The sequence below is a fragment of the Penicillium soppii genome, assembly GCF_028829465.1.
Source record: "Penicillium soppii strain IBT 18220 chromosome Unknown utg000003l, whole genome shotgun sequence".
Lineage (NCBI taxonomy): Eukaryota > Fungi > Ascomycota > Eurotiomycetes > Eurotiales > Aspergillaceae > Penicillium > Penicillium soppii.
In genome coordinates, this window is record NW_026643233.1 from 3,165,508 (window position 1) to 3,185,048 (window position 19,541).

A 19,541-nucleotide genomic window follows, 5' to 3' on the forward strand; every position below is an offset into this window, starting at 1 on the left:
CAGCACGGTTTTCTTTTCCTCTTTCTCCCCCTTGACAATGGACTGAGGTGGGAGTTCATCTTCATCATCTTCAACCTTGCCAACACTCCCATCAGAAACAACGCGTTTAAGATCGACAGTCTCGGTAGGAGTTTAATCTTCATCAGTTTCTAAGCCAAGTGGGAAGCTTGGATCAAATGCACCTGTCCACACAATTTCCGTCGAGAAGCAAAGAGAATGAAAATCAAAAATTACTCTACCGACAGATGCTGCGGAGATATAAGATAAGTGTTCTAGGTTAAGATGTGGGAATCCTGCCTTTTGCTGATAAATAGGCTTCCTATTTCCCCAGTAAATCACAGAATAATATCTTCATTGAATGGTCATAGTCTTGTGATATTGCATATGTGAAACCGCCAAATCACACAAATTCAATCAACTCGTTGGACTGTTACAACAGGTCCAACATAATGGCGTCTACCCTGAAACATGTACATCAGAAGGCTGATGATAAAAGTGGCAACGAATATCACGACACTCCAATTGAAGTCTCGCGCCGTGGGTGAAGGGCTAGGTGGCCAGAAAGACCAGAACAGGGCAAAGATGACATAAAGCAAGCCAGTGATGTTGATGGCTAGACCAAAGCGACCAAGACTCCAACGCCGGGGAGGTAACGTTTCGGGACAGGTGACCTTGCGATAAATTACGCAACTAATCGATACTGCGTATGTGTACATCAGTGCTGCCACATTGAGAGAGATGATAGCGTTGAATGCAACTTGCGAGCCAATGTTAATGAGGGACAATAGTCCACTGATTAAGCAGGAGAGTGCAATGGCGCGCACAGGAATTCGGCGCCGTGTGTCAACCTGAGATATCCAATTTGCAAAAGGCAGACCACGATCGCGTGCAAAGGCATATGTTTGACGGGCAGTTGAGGCATTGAAGAGGATATTGCTGAAGATGACTGGAACAAGGATAATTGCCGCGAGACCGTTGACGCCAGATGTCGAGAAGATCTGTCGAAAGACGTATAAAAACGGGAATCCGGTGCTGTCATTAAGGGCATCGGGGACCGATGGTAAAGCCAAAAGGAAGCCAACAATGACAATCAAGGCTAGAATCCCATTACCAATATAGCCCCATGCTATCGCTATGGGTACGTATCGACCCGCGTCCTTGACCTCCTCTGACATATGTGCGGTAGCGTCGGAGCCTGTGACAATATTGTCGAATTAGCTTCAATCTCTGTTGTCGGATCACATAGGTACGTACTCAGAGATCCGTAAATTGCTGTAATTTGGCCAATCATCAAGCTGATACCCATGGAAGGCCAACTGCCACCGTTATGGAATTCAGTGAAGACTTTCTTCGCAGGGTTGTGAGGAGCCATGGCAAATAGCACGACGACGATGATCACCCAACATAGCAGATGCAAAGCTAGTAGTAGATTTTGAATCCTTGGTATCCAGTTCGCCGCATAGACGTTGAAGAAATAGATAACGGCAATCATTGCAAAAACGAACAATGTTCCTTGCCAATTCTGTGCCTCGTAACTGGGATCATGGATGGTTATTAGACCCTGAATTATTGTCCCAGTGAGAAATGATCCCGACGCGGCTCCTGCTTGCCAGGCGAGAACAGACATCCATCCTGATATGCTTTCTTAGTCAATGATGAGAATGGCTGCACAGAAAACCTCACCGGTCGTATAACTCAAGAATCGCTGATAACGGGGGGAAGAAAACTCCGAAACCCAATGGTATTGACCACCCGAAGTTGGTGCCCTAGTGAATGAAACGGGATATATCAGAAACATAGTTCGAAAAAGCAGATCGATCAGTCAAAACTCACATCGAAGCCATCTCGGCTAGGGAGACAATGATGAAGCCAAACCCAACGAATGTCCACATGTACGACCAAAACATACCAGCCAGGCCGCCATTTTCGAGTCCTTGTGAGTTGGAGCTAATTAACCGTCAGTGATTGACATGTCGAAGGTGATCTGCCCAGGGTGGTGGCGACTTCAAGGCTGGCTTACATGAGGATAAACTCCCAGGTAGCTTGTAAAACAGCTGAAAAACTTAATGCAGCAAGCGGTCGAAAGTTGCGCTTCGAGGATATCAGTTCAAAGCGTTGATGTCGTACCAAAAAGAGCCAAACAGTACCTTCAACTCCTGGATTTTGCCCATCCGCGTCATATCATCTTGATCTTGAGGAGTGCCTTCCATATTTGGTTGAGATTTTGTGGGCTCTTCATCCACCGTGTGAGTCACGTCGAATGAAGAGATCACATCGTCTGCATTATCTGGCAGCATGCTTGACGCGTCAAATGGGCTTTCCTGGGGCGTTCCTGGAGTCAACCTTTATCGCGGATGAGTTGAATTCAAAGGTGAGATCTTTTGCACATCTGAAACCAGAATCTGGATATTAAGATTGGAGAAAGTGCAATATCCACAAAATCTTAATATTAAAGTCAAACCCCTCTAAGCAATCTCGGATGATCCGCTGCAGGTGTCCCACATCTAGTGTGATACAGCGAGCCGAATGTGAAGCCGAAGTTCTCTACACCTCTGTATCCTTCGACGGACGAGAGAATCTACCGAAGCCAAGATGAAGACTACGTAGCGAATTCCTCCCGGAAGCAGAGCCGGAATCGGCAGAACTTTTGCACACGTTGGAGATCTTTATTAGGGTGCAGTGTCACAAGAGTTTGTTTCAGTGTACTTCGTATCTACCAGCTAGCATAAGCAGTCACTTTTCATAAATGAGCCACTCCATCCCTGACGGGTGACATGTTTTCTAAAAATCTAGGCAAACAGCTTAAGCTGAGAATGTTTCAACCCAAGCTTCGTCACTTGGTAAGACCCAGATCATCGTTTGAACTCAATCGCCAACGAAGCTGCTACCCCGCCACTCCAGGGTGTGATCTGCAGTCATTTATCTCCCTGTCAGTTTGGATTGTCATTTTACGCTATCTTCCGGTTTTGCCCTGCATTTTCCCGTTCAGATACTAGGGAAATGAAGATTTCGAAAACGGGGTCGCACGAAGAAACAAGATGTGGAAGTCTTTCCGAGATCCCCTGTCCATGTCAAACAGTGGCTATCGTCACAGGTCTCATATTCGAGATGTGGAAGCGAGATTAAATAAGAGCATCTTGAAGGAAACCACGTGAGAATGACGAATCGAAGAGAACACAAGGCAGTTCCTCTGGTTTCAATATGTTTTTAGCCCCAGATCCTTTTCTTCTGGCTGTTCGCCTCTTGCGCCATATTGGTTCTGATCGCAATCTGACAAACAATCCGTATCTGTAACATGAATGGTACCTAAGTTTGTGAATTGTGAGCCCAAGAGTAGTACACCGAGGTAGCGAGGGTTATTTGACTTGATTGTGATTATTTGGCGTGGCGTAGGTGCCACAGTGCAACCCTAACCTTCCGAGTGACTAGCGCTGACTGATTAATTTTGTTAGCAACTCTCAAGTTACTTCAACTCAAAACCTGGACATCTGACTGCTTGTTGGGGCTCTCCTTGGGCAGAGCTGTCAGAAAAGTAACGGTATCCTTGACTAGGGATACACGAAACAACAAGATGAAGAACAGCAAATATAGCTTGCAAAAAAGCAAAAAAGAAAATAGCAACGCAAGATCTCGGACTACCCACGAACAAGGGTTTTTGCTAGATACATGATATCACATATCAGAGACCCCACGAACGGCAAAGGTATATGTACTTACTTTGAACCCTAAAAATGCATGGGGGCTTCTCTTATATGAACCTTTATTCCACCGCATAGATACCTTACACATACCCAATTCCAAACTGGAAAGTGAAATTTGACTTTGGCATGCCGGCTGATCCACAAGACAAGGGTTAATGACCCACAGCTGTTGGTTTGTATTTGCCCTTCATTGGTTTCCATTCGGGCTGACAGAGGATTAAGATCAGCGATTCGTGTTTGGGATGCGCTCAATTATCGTCTTATTTCTCTGGGTCAGCTAAGCGGATTCGCTCGGGCGGAATATATGCAGGATCAAGTCCCTAAGAGAGAGCGCGCTGTCAGAATATGTTTCTTTCTTTCGGTTATGGAAACATTTTCCAGCGTACCATCGGGCTTGACACCCCCGTTGACAGTAAACAACGAGACAAACCATAACGGAGTGATTACGGTCATTGCATCTTTCGCGCTCTTCGTCGTCTTGGGATCCTTGGGGATTCGGGTATATTCTGCTTATAGTAGGAGAGTCCGCCAGTTGGATGATTTGACTTTTGCCGTAACTGTGGTATGCCTTTCCGTCTTGACTGATGTGGACCCCTTTAGAAGATCTGTACTGATGTTTTGTTGAGCTAGTTTCTGGCCTTGGCGCAGATATCTGCCATTTTCGCTCAAATTCATTTCGGATGGGGCAAGACAGAATCACTGATCGCAGGAAAGGACCTACTGCCACTGGAAAAGGTGAGTGCCTATCACCAACAAAACTAGGCTTAATAACTTTGTATGCTCATTCTATTGTTAGGCTGGATATAGTGCAGATATTCTCTATGTCACAATTCTGTCCTCGTCAAAAGCTTCGACAGCTCTTTTTTACCGGACTATTACACTACGTAGCTCACTATGGCTGAGCTATGCTCTTCTCGCAACAACTGTGCTATTCGCCCCAGTTAATATCATTCTGGTTGCAGTTAGATGTGATAGACACCCATGGCAAGACATCAATGGACAATGTGAAGCACTGGTAAGTCGTCCCAGGCTCTATTCATTCCGAATAGCAACTTATACGGTCAATTCTAGTTCCCTCATTGGCAGGCTGTGACTGCATTAGACATTATTTCTGAGACAACGTTGTTGCTTTATCCAATCCGTGCAATCCTACGGCTTCAAACAAGCCTCGGCAAAAAGGTTACTGTCATATTGGTGCTTAGCTGTCGCGTATTGTACGTAATCTCACTTCGACAATTATCGCAGGCATGAACTCATAAGTGATATGATTGCTGACATACACTGGTACAACTGCAGACTAATTCCTGTCGTCGCGGTCCATCTTCATTACATGAGCCAACAAGTGAATTCGCCAGACCCAACACTCGAAGGGTCCTACGCTACAGTGGTCGCAGAACTTCACGTAGCACTGAGCGTCGTTGTGTTGACTGCACCATTGATGAAACCATTCATTGCTGCCTACGTGGATGAGAATGGATTAGCTTACACCGACGAGGCTTCCAAATCACGCACGAATCCTAAACTCACACCTCAATCCGACCGATCAGATGGGACAGATCCTGGCTCGCGATCAAGCGAGTCGCCAGCGAAAAACCGCATCATGAAAAGCATACAAATCTCAGTAGACCGTGAGGCAGTGGAGCTTTCTGAAAGACTTTGAGGCTGTACATCTCGGGTTAGGGACTACGAATAATATTTAATACCGAGGATGATTTATAACAATCGAAAAACATAGTATTGATATTTTAGTTCACGCTTCCCATTTTACCCTGCATATTCAGTCTTTGTGACTAGAACTGCGACCAGAACTGCGAAACAGTAACGCCCATTCAAGTTAACTGCGGTGGGCATCGCCTTGAAACACAACCAACCCGCCACCAAAGAAGGATGTATTCAGAGAATTTCGCGCAGCAAAACCTTGAGGACTTTATCCTCTTTCGCGGTATTTCGTCCAAAGTACCTGTCATTGTCTCGGGTATAGGCAGCGAGCGCGTTTTGGTTCTTGAAGCGTCTCGGGATGGAGTTGTCATTCCAACAGTCGAGGAGGTCAACGATGTTGACGTGCACATTTCTCAATACCTTGAGATGTAAGTGCACATTCCGACTTTTGTGAATTGGTGAATTACCTTTTTGCATTGGGTAATGGAGGACGGGGTGTCCTCGATTCCGACTTTGCTACACAACTCCTGCCACTGTGCTAGGTTGGTCATGCGCGATCCGATCAAGCGATCGTACTCAGCATCCATGCATGACTTCCATGCTTTCTTCCATCGCTTTGAGCCAACCTTCCACCCTCTTGTCTGTCTGACACGCTCGAAGCTCAAGCTGACCGGCAGGTCTTGGTCATACCCGACGTTGAATGACTGCAAGAAGTTGTTCGGGGGCTCGTGGGGCCTATTGCCGAAACGCATCGCTTACAGAGACCTCAGATGTTAATATGAAACACTTTGTTTGCTTGGAAATTGTTATGTTAGGTTTACCTGTGATGTGCTTGCCAAGGGCGACTTAGAAAAGTAGTGTTGTTGAATAGACTGACTGACGCACGAGGAATCAAGCAGGGCTTGATAGATATTTTGACTGACCCAGAGGAGAGGATAAGGTGAAGAGAAGTTGAAGAGAAGGTGAAGAGAAGGTGAAGAGAAGGTGAAGAGAAGTTGAAGAGAAGGTGAAGATAAAGTGAAAGAAGAGTAAAAGGAAAGTCTTGTCTGGTCCATGTGAAGCAAATGAAGCAAACGCAAGTGTTTTTTTACTATACAAATCAAGACTTCAGTGACTCGAAGAACTATCTACATTAAAATAACTTTGCCTTCAACCTCTAGAAACAGATACAAGTGGCCAGACGACGAATGTGTTTTCCGGTTCAACGAGTTTATCTATTCTCATATTGTGAGAGTTTTTCCTTAGCAGCGACGCACAGGACTCAGTCAAATCTGAGGCGAAGGGACGTTCAATTGTCAGTCGGAATTTGCAAGGACTTTCATATGCATCTCAAGGGCAGTGAATAGATTGCTGATTCTTGGTGTAGAAAAGTTATAAATGGAACTGAAGTAGGTATGCACATAGCTATTCTCACCCACACCCATATATATACACCTAGGTACAAAAGCCAACAAATAGTCACAAATACCTACGTACAGAGTTTCAAGCGGACCCTTTATCCCTTCCAATCATCATTTTATATTCTGTTGAAACCTCGTTGTCATATACGTTAGTACTCCGCCTAAGCGAGACCAATCAATGAAGCAGAACCTCTTAAAGCCTTTATGAAATCCACCAGAGCTGCAAAGATGCCCATGATATGTATGTCTAGATGTACAGCTTCCGCAGCTATCACGAGCATCCTGTTCCTTTTTGTGTCTGGTTCAACTCTCAAAGAAATGAAGGACTGTGAAGGCAGTAGCTGATTAAAGGTTTGTTGGTTGAGGCTCCCGGCACGAACCATGGCTCATTCACCGACGGCTCAGCACGTTTTGAGATGCATATATCCCACACCTCGTCCCCACGATACACCACATGTAATATGCACCTACTCTGTCGCGTAAAAATCACATACAGAAATTACTGTGGACCATAGCTGAGGATGGCGAAACGTCATGCCTCTCACTAAAGAGTCAGACGCGTCAAACTTCGTCAAAGTCTTTTTCCGACATGGCCAGTATTATCACAACGGTAGCCAATCGGGATTTGTCTCAAAGCTATCAAGCATCGAGGCTGATGGACCCACCGAATCTCAAGAGAATCCACTTTTCAAATGTTCTTGATCGTCAAATCTTCAATGTCCCGGAGCGGTCGATCCGACAGACCGAAACAGATTATCCCGGGGAAAAAGGTCTTGGCAAACAGCGAAATGCGGAGAAGCTCCAAAATAGCATCATACGAACATTGATCAGCAGGACATGGACGCGTTTACATTCGAGCAAGAGATGCGAATTCAATTTCAGATAGCACTTCTTGTTTGTATAAAGACACTCTTGGCAATTAGCTTAGGCCTCTTTCTCTCCATGGTGATAGGCAGGATGCATCCCGTGATGGCGTGCTATGGCGTATCCGCTGTGACCGGTTGCGTGCGAGTTACTTCGGATCACATATCACGGAGATAATCATGAGCTTTTGGATTTAAAGCTTGTTGCGCGGTCGCGTTTCTCGCCCTATATTTTTCCTCATCGTCTCTTTCCTGCGAGTTCTCGTATTCAACACGTCGCACAGCATGGGGTTACAAGGAACCCGCCTTGGCGCCTTTCGGGCGTACTTCTTTGGATTCTTCATCTGTACGGCGGGTTTCCTATTTGGGTATGACACTGGAATTGTCGGTATGTGGAGAAATTAGAGACCTTGTTATGCACCATAGGGTTTATACTAACAGTCCTGGTGAATAGGTGGTATTCTGGAGTTTCAGTCTTATGTTGATGATTTCGGCTACAAGGATCAGACCACCGTCAGTGCGGTGATGGTCAGCTTGCAAAATGTCGGCGCTTTCTTATCTGCATTGAGTGTCTTCTGGGTCTCCGAAAAGTACGGGAGGAAGAAGACAGTGCAGGCAGCCATGACGGTTTTCTGCATCGGTGTTATTCTGCAGGTCGTACCGTCACACTCCCTCGTCTGTTTTTACATCGGGCGATTTGTGGCTGGTCTCGGTCTTGGTGCGGGCACCGCAGTTGTCCCGGCTTATAACGCCGAGATGGCACCCAAGGAAATTCGCGGAAAGCTAGGTTCGGGCATGCAGTGGCTCTTCGCGCTGGGTGTTATGTTGAGTTATTGGATTGACTATGGTGTCAAGATCGGACTTCCCGTGTCTTCGAAGCAATGGCAAATTCCCGTTGGTCTTCAAATGGTTCCAGCTGGAGTCCTGGCATTGGGTCTATTCGCCATGCCCGAGAGTACGCGTTGGTTGGCCAAGAAGGGTCGTTTTGATGAAGCATTTGAGAGCCTGAAATGGATCCGAGCTAGCGATGGTAAAGAGAAATTCCGAACAAAACCTTCTCAGAGAGCATAGCTAACTGCATCCCAACAGGCCCAGAAGTCAAGGCAGAATTTGCCGAAATTCGAGTTGGGCTCGAGGAGGAGTTGAGAGCCACCGAAGGGTTCCAGACGCGCGAGCTCCTCGAACCTGCCAATCGCTACAGATTAGCCCTTGCCTTTTTCATGTTCTGCGGCCAGCAGTGCACGGGTATGACTGCGCTCGCATACTTCGGTCCTCAATTCTTCAAATTGATTGTTGGTGATAACACGGACCAGTCGCTGCTCATCACTGGTTTGTTCGGCGCCGAGAAATTTATCACCGTCGGCACCTATATTTTGTTCTTCTCCGAGATGTGGGGACGGAAGCCGACACTTTGGATTTCGGCTCTGCTGATGGCAGGCTGCTTCATCATCGTGACTGTCGTCAAAGAGACTACACCAGCACCAGATTCCAAGGCTACCCCCGCTGGTATTGGAATGGTAGCGATGATCTTCCTGACAAACTCGATCTATCAATTCAGCTGGGGTCCATTGCCGTGGCCATACACCGCCGAGGTTAGTAAATTCTTGCTCAGACTCTCTCAGAATTTCAGTAATTGACCAGATTTTAGATCTTCCCCACTCGAATCCGCGCAGTTGGAACCTCCGTCGCTGTGTCAACACAGTGGCTCTTCAACTTCCTTTTCTCCTTGGTGACTCGCTACATGATGAACGCATGGGGCAGCTACGTCTTCTTGTTCTACGCCGCGCTCGACATCATCATGGCGATTATTGTCTTCTTCTTCGTCAAAGAGACCAAAGGAAAAAGTCTCGAAGAGATGGAAAGCATCTTCAACAGTAGGGCTGCATTTGATGTCGATGCTGTTCGACGGGAGACGCTCAAGGACATGGATGAAGTGAGTGTACATAACAAGTCTATGGACTACCCTTGATAGGAGAACAGATCAATAAATTAAATTAGCGGCCATAGCGCACTCCAAAATACCAAATTGGCGCTTTGATGACAACTTTGAAGGATGCAGTCCCGAGTAAAAAGGGCGTTTATATCTAGAGGACTACTTGTTTGTTGCAAACCTTGGAAATTAAAAACCAATTTTCTTGGACGCTTTGTACAATAGGGAATGTGATAACTGAATGTCATACAATACATAAGTAGCAATGTTGTAGTAAGCATGATAGAGCAGTATCTACATGTTTGTATCGAAACTTATCAGTCAATTCTGTCCCTCTTTGTTCCCTTGTCTAGATCTTTTGCAATCTGCCCATAGCTTGGTGGTCTATCGATTATATCGAAAGGACTGTCATATCTATCACTGGCAACGCCCCAAATTGCGGCCCTTCTATTTCTATGCCTATAAATGTCATTTATGTCTTGACGAAACTGTTCTTTCAGTGATTTCTTGTGTTTTTCGGAAACTTCGAAACCCAAGCTCTGCGACAACATCCAAATTCTAGTGTACAGTGTCCAACTCAGCCTGCGCGTAGGATCGATTCTGCGGCTAAGACAACAGCCACATCCACGGGGACAACATCCTTGTCGGCCAGCACAATCTTCAACGAGCACACGCTGCATATACCATTGTGGATGAGACTGCCATGACTCAAATGCTCGTAGTTCTAACCCATCATCCTGACATGAACGATAATGCCACTACTTCTGCGCTAAGAGCTAGTATTTGGCATCTAAAAGATCAAGTCTCTCTTTGATGTCTATGCTCGAGATATCGAGATGGTATATGATATATTCTTCTTCTCGAACAACTTCTCGAAGGTGTTCCACCCTAAAGAGAAGTTTATTCCAGAAAAGAAAAATTTCATCGGTGGCTTTATTTTGGCTAAAATGGTCCACAAACGATGGCTTTTGAAGAGTTTGATGTTGCCAAATCGTTCGAGATTGGCTTCTCTGGAGGCTTTGTCGGCCCTTAAGTACATATTCGCTTCCATGTGTGCTCGAGCAGGATCTCTTGTCCTTTCCTCTACTTCTTGATCATCGCGTAAGTAACTATGGCTATACGAAATCGGCATTTTTGACGTTTGAAAGTGGTCACACAGGTTGAGTTTAATAGTCTTCGATGAGTGTTTAGTTTTGGGCTCCCCGTCTATATTGATGTCAACTTAAACTTTCGACACCGATACCTAAAGAAGGTTAGGTGATGACTTCAACAGTTCACCCCGGGCCTAGCGAATAGTAAGTGACTCATCTTTGTGCCATAGTAAGCCAGGTGAGACTTCACCTTGAGTTACGCACATATTATTGTGTTCCATGACTATCTTAAGTTGAAAAGCAGCAGCTAGTCTACAAGGATCAAGAGACTGCATCACTGCATTATATGCTTGAGCAGGATGTTTCAACAGTTCGATTGAGGAGAAAGCTCCAGCTCCTCGGCTTAGGCTTAATCCAAGCCCTAAAATGCAATGATTACTAATTGAATCCCAACGGAAATCAAAATATCAAGCTATGCTGCTTCAGTTGGGTTTCTACTGGGCTCTCTTGAGGAAACAAGCCGCACTTATCTTGCCGTCTCGTGCTTTAGCTGGATTGGCAATTTCATAGTGGGATTAATGGGTGAAGGAACTTACCGTTTTGACTGATGTCCTAGAGTTGGTCATCAGAATCATTGGGTCTTTAAATCAGGCTAGAAGGCATTGCTTCTCGGGTTGCTGCTGCAAGCTCGATACTAACAACCCACGGTGGCTGTGTCCTAAGTTCAACGGAACCTTCGATTGATGCGTTGATAAACAGAGTTTCCGAGCGCCGCTTTAGCGGGCGATGATCTCCGGAGCAATGGCTTGTAGTAGCGTATCCCGTATAATCTCTCTTGAGGACTAAAAGTCTGGATACGGCAACAGAATTCTCGTTGTCGATATCAGTGAAATGAGAAGGCTCTTTGGCGGTCTTCTGACGCCATTTAATTAGCTTTGCACCCCAGCCTTCATGGATATGACCGAAACAATGCATGAGGGGTTTTGCTTGAGCGACAGCTTTGAAAAGGTATGGGCAGCCGGCCCGTTGGCCGGAGTGCGTATAATGCATGATGCCCTTCGGCGGTCCGTGTGTGATGACCACGTCAGCGTTGTTCATCTGAAAGTCGTGCCCATGATCTGGATGGTGTTGAAACCCGAATCACCTAGTGAAGGAGTATATGGGCTAGCGTAAACAGTCAATAGAGCACTATTCTGTAAGCGAAAAGAGCGAATACCTTCATCCAGGAAAACGATGCCATTCTCTTTCCCATCGCCAAATAGGCGTCTCGCCTCTCCATAGCTGCCATACGCCTGTTGGACTCGATCAGGATCTAAGGGTTGAGCTTCGGCAACCTTCTTCTGAAAAATTGGAATGTCCATAGTGAAGTCATTGTTTCCGGCTATCACAAGGTTCAGGGGAGCATTCGCAGCTTGCAGAAAGCGAATGGAGGGCGAAATCTGCATAATGGTCCGGTGAAAGCCCCGGTGGACTATCGAGACCGTGTGTATCAGAGAATACCAGAAAGCGAGTTTTGATGTAAGATGCCGGTTTTGGTCCTGACATGTTGGGAGATTTGCTGTGTGAGGTGTGTGAGGTTCTTTGATCGAGCAAGTCAGAAAGATGTTGAGTGGAAAGATTTTCAGTTGAGTGGAAGTGTAGCAAAGAGGAAAAGTAAAAGTGAAAGTAGAAGTGCTAAAGGTGTCAAGTACATGTCAAGCGTAATGGCGGTCACTGATCAAAAAGGCATCGGATCAAATGCACCATGGTCCAAGGCCGAACCGAGTAAAATAAATGTCATGATGACTGCGCACTCCAACCCTTCTCCATATGCATACATATTTATATACACGTAGCAACAAGAGTGACTATCTTCTCAGCGCTCACCATTCTAGGCCCCATTGTAGGCAGACAAGCCCTATGGCCTTAGTATTGGCTAATCACATTCTTGGAGGCCTCGAGCTCACACCAAACAACAATTATCAAATGTGTGCGGCGACGTGAAAGCAACCGTACTTTCAACGTTGTTAACATATTGCCCGCCATACCTTTAACGCAACACTGCCTCTGTCAAGCTTGCCGAGCCATAAAAAGGTATTGGCAAGGACTGCGATATTTGTATAGTAAGGCTTTCCGATTGCCGATCAGAGTTCACCAGCTAGATGAAGCCTGGTTCTCAAAATTTCCTCCTGTTGCTCATCACACGATTGGTCAGGTCAATCAACCCACTGTGGACCCAACAACTATAATAACATCACCAGCCGCCGCGATATCCACGACTTTGGTAAACTTATTGTCTGTTGATACTGCCATATCAAAGTGGGAGAACAACACGTCTATTATAGTTTGGACCGTACGTCGTTATAGAAACTTTCCCAGACTTTCGCCGTGAATAATTCAATATGGATATTCAATTCATCTATAAATACATGTGGATCTCATAGTTGGCTCTTATACCCAAATAGGAAATGCGGCCAACCCCAATACGGGGCGGAGTTTCCAAGCGGCGAATTGTCGGTAAATCGACACCCCGCGATGTCATTCACTATATATTCCGAAACCGATGTTCTCTAATGTCTTGATTTTTTTTTCGGACTTATCGTACTTGTCCATCTCCAATTCAAAATGGCTGCCTTGCAAAAACGCCCTGAGATTATCGCGCTCTCCCGCGAGCTCAAAGGGATACCCTTGTGCGAAGAATACGATCTCATGATCTCCGGAATGATGTATGTGCTCGGCGCCAACATGCATAACATACGTCCACGTCGACTAATCAAGTCCCAGGTATAATCCCACTGTTCCCAAATTACTAGAAGCGCGCCACCTGTGCCGTGGATTTGCCGCCGACTTCAACAACCTGGACACAAAGACCGTGACGTATGACAAGATTGGCGAGCAGCGTCTTGAGCTCCTCCGAAAATTCATCGGCAAAGTTGGCGATAACACTTTCATCGAGCCACCTTTTCTCCCCGATTATGGGTGCAATGTCTCAATCGGAAAAGATTGCTTCTTTAACTGGAAGTGAGTTCCGCCAATCGCCTGCGAGCCGAATTGAGACTTACTGATCAATTTTAGCGTTACCATTCTAGACACAAGCCTAGTGACCATCGGCGACCGTGTCCAAATTGGCACCGGTGTCAGCATCATCACGGCTGGTCACGATACCAGCATACTTTCGCGTCGGAAGTTTGTTGAATTTGGCCACCCGATCTTCATTGAAGATGACTGCTGGATCGGAAGTAATGTCATTATTCTTCCTGGTGTCACGATTGGCCAGGGTTCAACTATTGGCGCAGGGTCTGTTGTTACCAAAGATATCCCGCCGTTCTCTGTCGCTGTTGGAACTCCTTGTCGAGTGAAGAAGACTATCCAGTCGGCGGAGGAAGAGGAGAAGGACCCTAACAACCCGTACCGCACCTTGGGTAACGAGGATCAATAAATCACATAGATACATGCATGGAAGGATAAATGGAGTGTCACAGAAATAGAACACGGGTGTACCTTATTCTCCTAGCTATCATAGAATGTAGGCACCAACGTAACACTACCTACCCGAGGATTAGCCGGTCGATATCTTGATTAGAATAGGCCTCTGTTTAGATATTTGACTCCTGGTTGTAGATTTGATTTGCCCTTGCCTTCAACCTAACACTATCCTTAGGCGGGCTCACCCACATGCGCTGTTTAAGTGCCAAAATATAATATTAACAGAGGCAGTGATATATATTCTCGACTCCTTACTAAACATCTGGTAGGTACTCCAACAGTTTTACCTAGGTAGGTGTAATACAAAGTCATACTCCAAGCCAAGTTAGAAAAAGGAATCTGCTACAGATCTTCTGTATAGAGAACACACCTATAAAGATGAATTACAGGCTTGACAATGCCCAGAAAGCCTGATCCTTGCTCACTAATACATGTACACTGGAGATTGTATCCTTTGGAATTGCGTTCCGCACACGGATTTACAACCGCGAAGCTGATAAATCGACTCTGCAATGGAAGACCTAGCCATGGAGTGATCAGACAACAATTCAAGACAGTCTCCACGTCTTCTTCAAGATTGGCAGCTTGGACCTTGGTTTCTCCCCCACACCTCTCGCTCGTATCTATTTCAATCCTGAATTTTCGCTTTTTCAATTCCAAGTTCATCAGATTCTTATAGGTAGCGAACATAGATAATCCCAATCTCATGCTCGCAACATGTCTTTATTGCATGCTCTCCGTCACGAAGTCAAGCCTGCTGCATCGGCGGCTGCGACAGCTATTCCCCACAGCGTAATCGACTCGAACCCCACAACCCCAGCCGAACAAGTGCCAGATGTACAGGACGGCCCTGCAGATGACAACTTGACGCCTAGGGAGGGGCAAGCTGTCTTTGAACAGACGTTTCCTAGTCGAACGACACAATCGCGGCGTGTCGTTATCACTACACTACTTATTCTGGCCAATCTTGTGCAGGTATCGTCATATTAAAGTTTTTAATTTGCTTAATGTAATCTATCTTCGATGTATACTGATCCCGGCAGATGACGGTGAATTTCGCGGGAATTGCTGGAGGCAGCGCCTTGAGTGAAGCATTAGGTGCTAAAGATACATACGCCTCGTGGATCGCCGCTAGCTATGCGTAAGGCACACCCAAGTATCGAGTCATTTGCAGTTCATCTCTCCTGAAATGTATCACTAACCCTTTGACAGTCTCACACAAGGTACCTTCGTTCTGGTCAGCGGTCGACTAGGCGACGTCTACGGTCATCGAGAGCTGCTCCTCGCCGGCGGTGCCTGGCTCACGGTCTGCACTCTAGCCAGCGCCTTCTGCAATAATTTCTTTGCTTTTGTCACAATGCGCGCCCTGGCGGGTCTCGGAGGAGCATTCATCATGCCTAATGCTGTGGCGATGATCTCAAGCACCAATCCCCCCGGTCGGGTGCGGAATCTTAGTCTTGGTCTGTTTGGTGCGTCGGCGCCTATGGGTGGGTATTTCGGTGCGTTGTTCTTGGGGGCTTTCCTGCAGCACACGGAGTGGAAGTGGTTCTTTATCTTCATGTGGGTTGTTCGTGCGAAGATCGAAGTTAAGTGTGTTGACGTCCTCAAGTGCCTGCCTCGGTGTTCTCACGTTTGCTCCTCTGTGGGCCTTGAGTTCGCGTGAACCACCGGTCGATCGTCATGGAAAGATTGACTGCATTGGATCTGCCCTCGGCACCAGTTCCCTGATCCTCTTCAATTTTGTCTGGAAGTAAGTCCACTGCGATTATTCTCAACGCACGGCAATAGTAAGACTGACTCTTTGCCAGTCAAGCACCGAGTGTGGGTTGGTCAAAGTCCTATGAGATTGTTCTCTTGATCAGCTCAATCATACTATTCGCCGGCTTCCTGCTCTGGGAAAGGAACTATGCGGTGGAGCCAATCATGCCCCTCGACATCTTCAAGGCACCTTCATTCCTCATGTTACTCCTCGTGGTGCTGCTCAATTACATGGCGGTCGGAACTTTAATCTGGTATCAGGTCCTATGGCTGCAAAAGGTTTGGCACTGGTCTCCGCTCCAATTTGCCGTTGGCTGGACCCCATTCGTGATCTGCGCGACGGGAGCCGCCTGTCTCGCAGCTTGGATGATCCCCCGACTGGCAGCACAATGGATCCTAGCCATTGGGACCGTGACAATTCTGATCTCGAATGTGCTCATGGCGACAGTGCCGCTTCATCAAAGTTATTGGGCACAGATATTTCCTTCCGTTGTCCTCTTCTCATTCTGTCCAGACTTCGTGTACACAGCTGGGCAGATCATTGCCAGCAACTCAGTCCGTAGAAACCAGCAGGGAATTGCCGGGTCCGTCATCGGAACGCTTAACCTATACGGGAACAGTCTGGGGTTGGGATTTGCTTCTACCATTGAAGTGCAGATTGCCCGTCGGTCCGGTCAGATCATCGGATATAGAGCGGCATTGTGGTTCGGCGTCGCCATTAGTGCCCTAGCACTTATTCTTGACGTTTGTTTTGTTCGACTAGTCAAGGATGATCGGGAGGGGTGGCAGGAAGATGACATCGTGAGTGAATTCGAACTCACGGAACAGGCCGCAGCTACTGGTGTGCGTCTACCCAATGCCCATTGAGACGTCATGGGGGAAAGCGAGGGACTTATCGGCAAAATCATCGGCAGACCGAGCGTGGGATGCCGGGTGTCAAACATATACGGTATTTTGTCGGTTTGTACACAATCAGGCCTCGTGGGAAAAGTGGATCCCCAGGAAAATAAATCAGAAGCGAAGTCGAGAATCGATTTGTCAAGGTTATTCCCTTCATGACGTTTCGGCGTCAATTAGTTTGAACAGTTACGGGGCATCCCCGATATCAACAATTATATGGGGAGTATGTTTATTTCCCGGATTCTTGTAAATTGGCTTTTCACTTGTCTTGGGATCCTGGGGAAAATGATATCACTATAGTTTTTAACATGGTCACCCCCATGCTTTCGGTGAGAGAAAGGAGGATGGAATGAGAAAAAGATTGCGGAGAGGCGGGGAAGAATAGAGACCAGAGACCAAGGCGTAGAGTAGCATCGGGATTGTGTAAACCCGGGCAAGCCGCTGTTGAGTCCCGACTCCACTTCGGTTCTGGCTTTCGATGTTTCTGTTTGGCCGGTTTCTTCCGCTTTTTTCTCTTCTTGTATTTTCTTTTCTTTTATTTTTTCAGTGTCCCGTGAGAAGTCAAGAAAGAGATGAGAGTCCCGCAGGTATCCCGTGGATGGTATGCCGAGACAAGGGGGTTAGTGTCCCCCAAATTGACCCTTCATCCTATCAAAACCCTTCATTGACCACCTTTCATGTTCGGGTATGGATCGCCACATATCATACCATGGGTTGCAACACTGGCAGCCATTCGTTGTCAGGCCCGAGTTCCCCGCTGACCGGTCAAAATCTCTGCTCTTCCCGAATGCCGAGTCGGCCAAGGTGTTCTTCTCCACTATGAACCCCCCGCGTCACACGATTTGGTGCGTGGGGGTACCGGGGTAGTCAAGAAAAAAAAATTAGCGCGGGGGGAAACATGAGGAAAAAAAGGTTTAATGAGTACTTTTTTTTGGTATTAAAGTGAACCGGTCTGCTCCTGGATCTCTTCCCCGGATTACTCGGCTTTGTTGAGACAATTCATATACAATGGCGGACGATATCTCACAACAAACCGATCGGATAGAGGTTGAGGCTGAAAAGGAACGTATCGAGAATGTCGAGCACGTTGCCTCACCCAAGGGTGCCCTAGGTGGCTTCCAAATTGACCCAGCTCGTCGTATCGTCGTCGAGAAGGCATTGAAGCGAAAGCTAGATGCCCGCTGCAGTCTGTTTGTTTTCATCTACATCATGAACTACCTCGACCGCAACAATATGGCTGCTGCCCGTCTGAAGGGTCTGCAGGAAGATCTCGCCCTCACAAACACACAATACTCAACCTGTTTGAGTATCTTGTACGTCGGCTACATTATCATGCAAGTGCCTTCCAACATGTTCATCAACCGCATCTCGCGCCCTTCCATCTACATCTCCATCGCCATGTTGCTGTGGGGTGTGATCTCCACCTTATCCGGCAACACCAAGAACTTCGGTGATATGGTGGCTGTTCGTTTCCTGCTTGGTTTCGTCGAAGCTGCCTTCCTCCCCGGTGCCCTCCTCATCCTCTCCAAGTGGTACACCCGCCGCGAATTGACTACTCGCAACGCTGTTTTATTCTGTGGAAACCTGATCTCCAATGCGTTCTCCGCACTCGTTGGTGCTGGTGTCCTGTCCAACATGCAGGGCGTCCTCGGCCATGCTGCTTGGCGCTGGCTGTTCTGGATCGAAGGCTCGGTGACCATGTTCCTCGCCATTCTGGCTGCTTTCATCCTGCCCGATCTCCCCCACAACGCCCGTGGCTTCACCGAGGAGGAGCGCCAGGTTGCTCAGCTGCGCATGCTTGAGGATGTCGGCGAGGCTGACACTGACGGAGATGAACTTACTGCTGTCGATGGTCTGATGATGGCCCTCAAGGATATGAAGATCTACGTTATGATGTTCACGTTCGTCGCCTATGTTGTGGGATTATCCTTCAATGCTTTCTTCGTGAGTTTTACCATATAAAATTTTCTATCAGACACCGTTTTTACTAACATCTTCAATAGCCTACTCTTACCGGTACTCTTGGCTTCAGCTATGTCCCCACTTTGCTCATGAGCGCTCCCCCATGGGTGTTCTCCTGCATTGTCTCCGTCATCAACGCGTGGCACTCCGATAAGACCCAAGAAAAGGTCTGGCACATCTTCGGTCCCATCATCATGGGTGCCATCGGTTTCATCATTTGCATGGCAACCAGCAACGTGGCTGCTCGCTATGTCGCTCTCTTCCTGCAGGCTGGCTCCTACGCAGGATTCATCGTCTTCTACTCGTGGATCAGTTCGTCTTTCCCACGTCCTCCCGCCAAGCGTGCCGTTGCTATCGCCATGATCAACGCCTTCAGTCAGCTTGGTAACGTCGCTGGCTCGTACGTGTGGGATCTCGAGGACAACGGATATCGCTCCAGCTACGGTATCGTTCTGGCTATGTTCGGTGTCACCATTGTCGGCTGCTGGTATTTCCGATCCATGCTGCGCGGCTTGAACAAGCAGCTTGAGCAGGGTGAGCTTGCTGATGTCACTGGTGACCAATCCAACGAGAACGATATCATGGAAAGCAACGATGAGTCGCTGCGCATGCGCAAGGGCTTCAGATATCTTGTTTAGAGCGTTTCTCTTTTCACGTACGGATCATGTATTCCGACTCTATAGTTCACTCCACATCTGTCTACGTGGATATGATGCGAACCATGTATATAGTGGGCGTGGCCAATCCGCCCCCAACAACTGAGGCTAAAAACTCGAATATATGATATATGACCGCAGCATCATTCTTTTCAA

The 19,541-nt window shown here is 47.1% G+C and overlaps 8 protein-coding genes across 8 annotated transcripts; 5 read left to right on the plus strand and 3 right to left on the minus strand.

Annotated features, from left to right (window-relative positions):
- Positions 1 to 410: 410 nt before the first annotated feature.
- On the minus strand, positions 411 to 1,492 carry N7529_003340 (uncharacterized protein; the record flags this gene model as incomplete). The annotated part of the gene is made up of 2 exons (XM_057238867.1): positions 411 to 1,195; positions 1,255 to 1,492. The coding sequence occupies 2 exons, from the start codon at positions 1,490 to 1,492 to the stop codon at positions 411 to 413; spliced, it is 1,023 nt and encodes a 340-aa protein (XP_057101478.1).
- Positions 1,493 to 5,031: 3,539 nt separating this feature from the next.
- On the plus strand, positions 5,032 to 5,361 carry N7529_003341 (uncharacterized protein; the record flags this gene model as incomplete). The annotated part of the gene is made up of 1 exon (XM_057238868.1): positions 5,032 to 5,361. One exon carries the CDS (start codon positions 5,032 to 5,034, stop codon positions 5,359 to 5,361), a length of 330 nt encoding a protein of 109 aa, XP_057101479.1.
- A 233-nt stretch (positions 5,362 to 5,594) lies between these two features.
- On the minus strand, positions 5,595 to 6,112 carry N7529_003342 (uncharacterized protein; the record flags this gene model as incomplete). Its single annotated transcript, XM_057238869.1, has 2 exons — positions 5,595 to 5,780; positions 5,828 to 6,112. The coding sequence occupies 2 exons, from the start codon at positions 6,110 to 6,112 to the stop codon at positions 5,595 to 5,597; spliced, it is 471 nt and encodes a 156-aa protein (XP_057101480.1).
- A 1,796-nt stretch (positions 6,113 to 7,908) lies between these two features.
- N7529_003343 (sugar porter family MFS transporter) lies at positions 7,909 to 9,592 on the plus strand (the record flags this gene model as incomplete). Its single annotated transcript, XM_057238870.1, has 4 exons — positions 7,909 to 8,011; positions 8,078 to 8,653; positions 8,713 to 9,215; positions 9,272 to 9,592. The coding sequence occupies 4 exons, from the start codon at positions 7,909 to 7,911 to the stop codon at positions 9,590 to 9,592; spliced, it is 1,503 nt and encodes a 500-aa protein (XP_057101481.1).
- A 1,694-nt stretch (positions 9,593 to 11,286) lies between these two features.
- Positions 11,287 to 12,089, minus strand: N7529_003344 (uncharacterized protein; the record flags this gene model as incomplete). Its single annotated transcript, XM_057238871.1, has 2 exons — positions 11,287 to 11,762; positions 11,861 to 12,089. The coding sequence occupies 2 exons, from the start codon at positions 12,087 to 12,089 to the stop codon at positions 11,287 to 11,289; spliced, it is 705 nt and encodes a 234-aa protein (XP_057101482.1).
- Positions 12,090 to 13,248: 1,159 nt separating this feature from the next.
- On the plus strand, positions 13,249 to 14,062 carry N7529_003345 (sugar O-acetyltransferase; the record flags this gene model as incomplete). Its single annotated transcript, XM_057238872.1, has 3 exons — positions 13,249 to 13,349; positions 13,408 to 13,644; positions 13,699 to 14,062. 3 exons carry the CDS (start codon positions 13,249 to 13,251, stop codon positions 14,060 to 14,062), a joined length of 702 nt encoding a protein of 233 aa, XP_057101483.1.
- Positions 14,063 to 14,826: 764 nt separating this feature from the next.
- Positions 14,827 to 16,734, plus strand: N7529_003346 (uncharacterized protein; the record flags this gene model as incomplete). Its single annotated transcript, XM_057238873.1, has 5 exons — positions 14,827 to 15,084; positions 15,153 to 15,250; positions 15,322 to 15,669; positions 15,719 to 15,859; positions 15,918 to 16,734. The coding sequence occupies 5 exons, from the start codon at positions 14,827 to 14,829 to the stop codon at positions 16,732 to 16,734; spliced, it is 1,662 nt and encodes a 553-aa protein (XP_057101484.1).
- Positions 16,735 to 17,775: 1,041 nt separating this feature from the next.
- N7529_003347 (uncharacterized protein) lies at positions 17,776 to 19,367 on the plus strand (the record flags this gene model as incomplete). The annotated part of the gene is made up of 2 exons (XM_057238874.1): positions 17,776 to 18,711; positions 18,771 to 19,367. The coding sequence occupies 2 exons, from the start codon at positions 17,776 to 17,778 to the stop codon at positions 19,365 to 19,367; spliced, it is 1,533 nt and encodes a 510-aa protein (XP_057101485.1).
- Between the last annotated feature and the right edge of the window lie 174 nt (positions 19,368 to 19,541).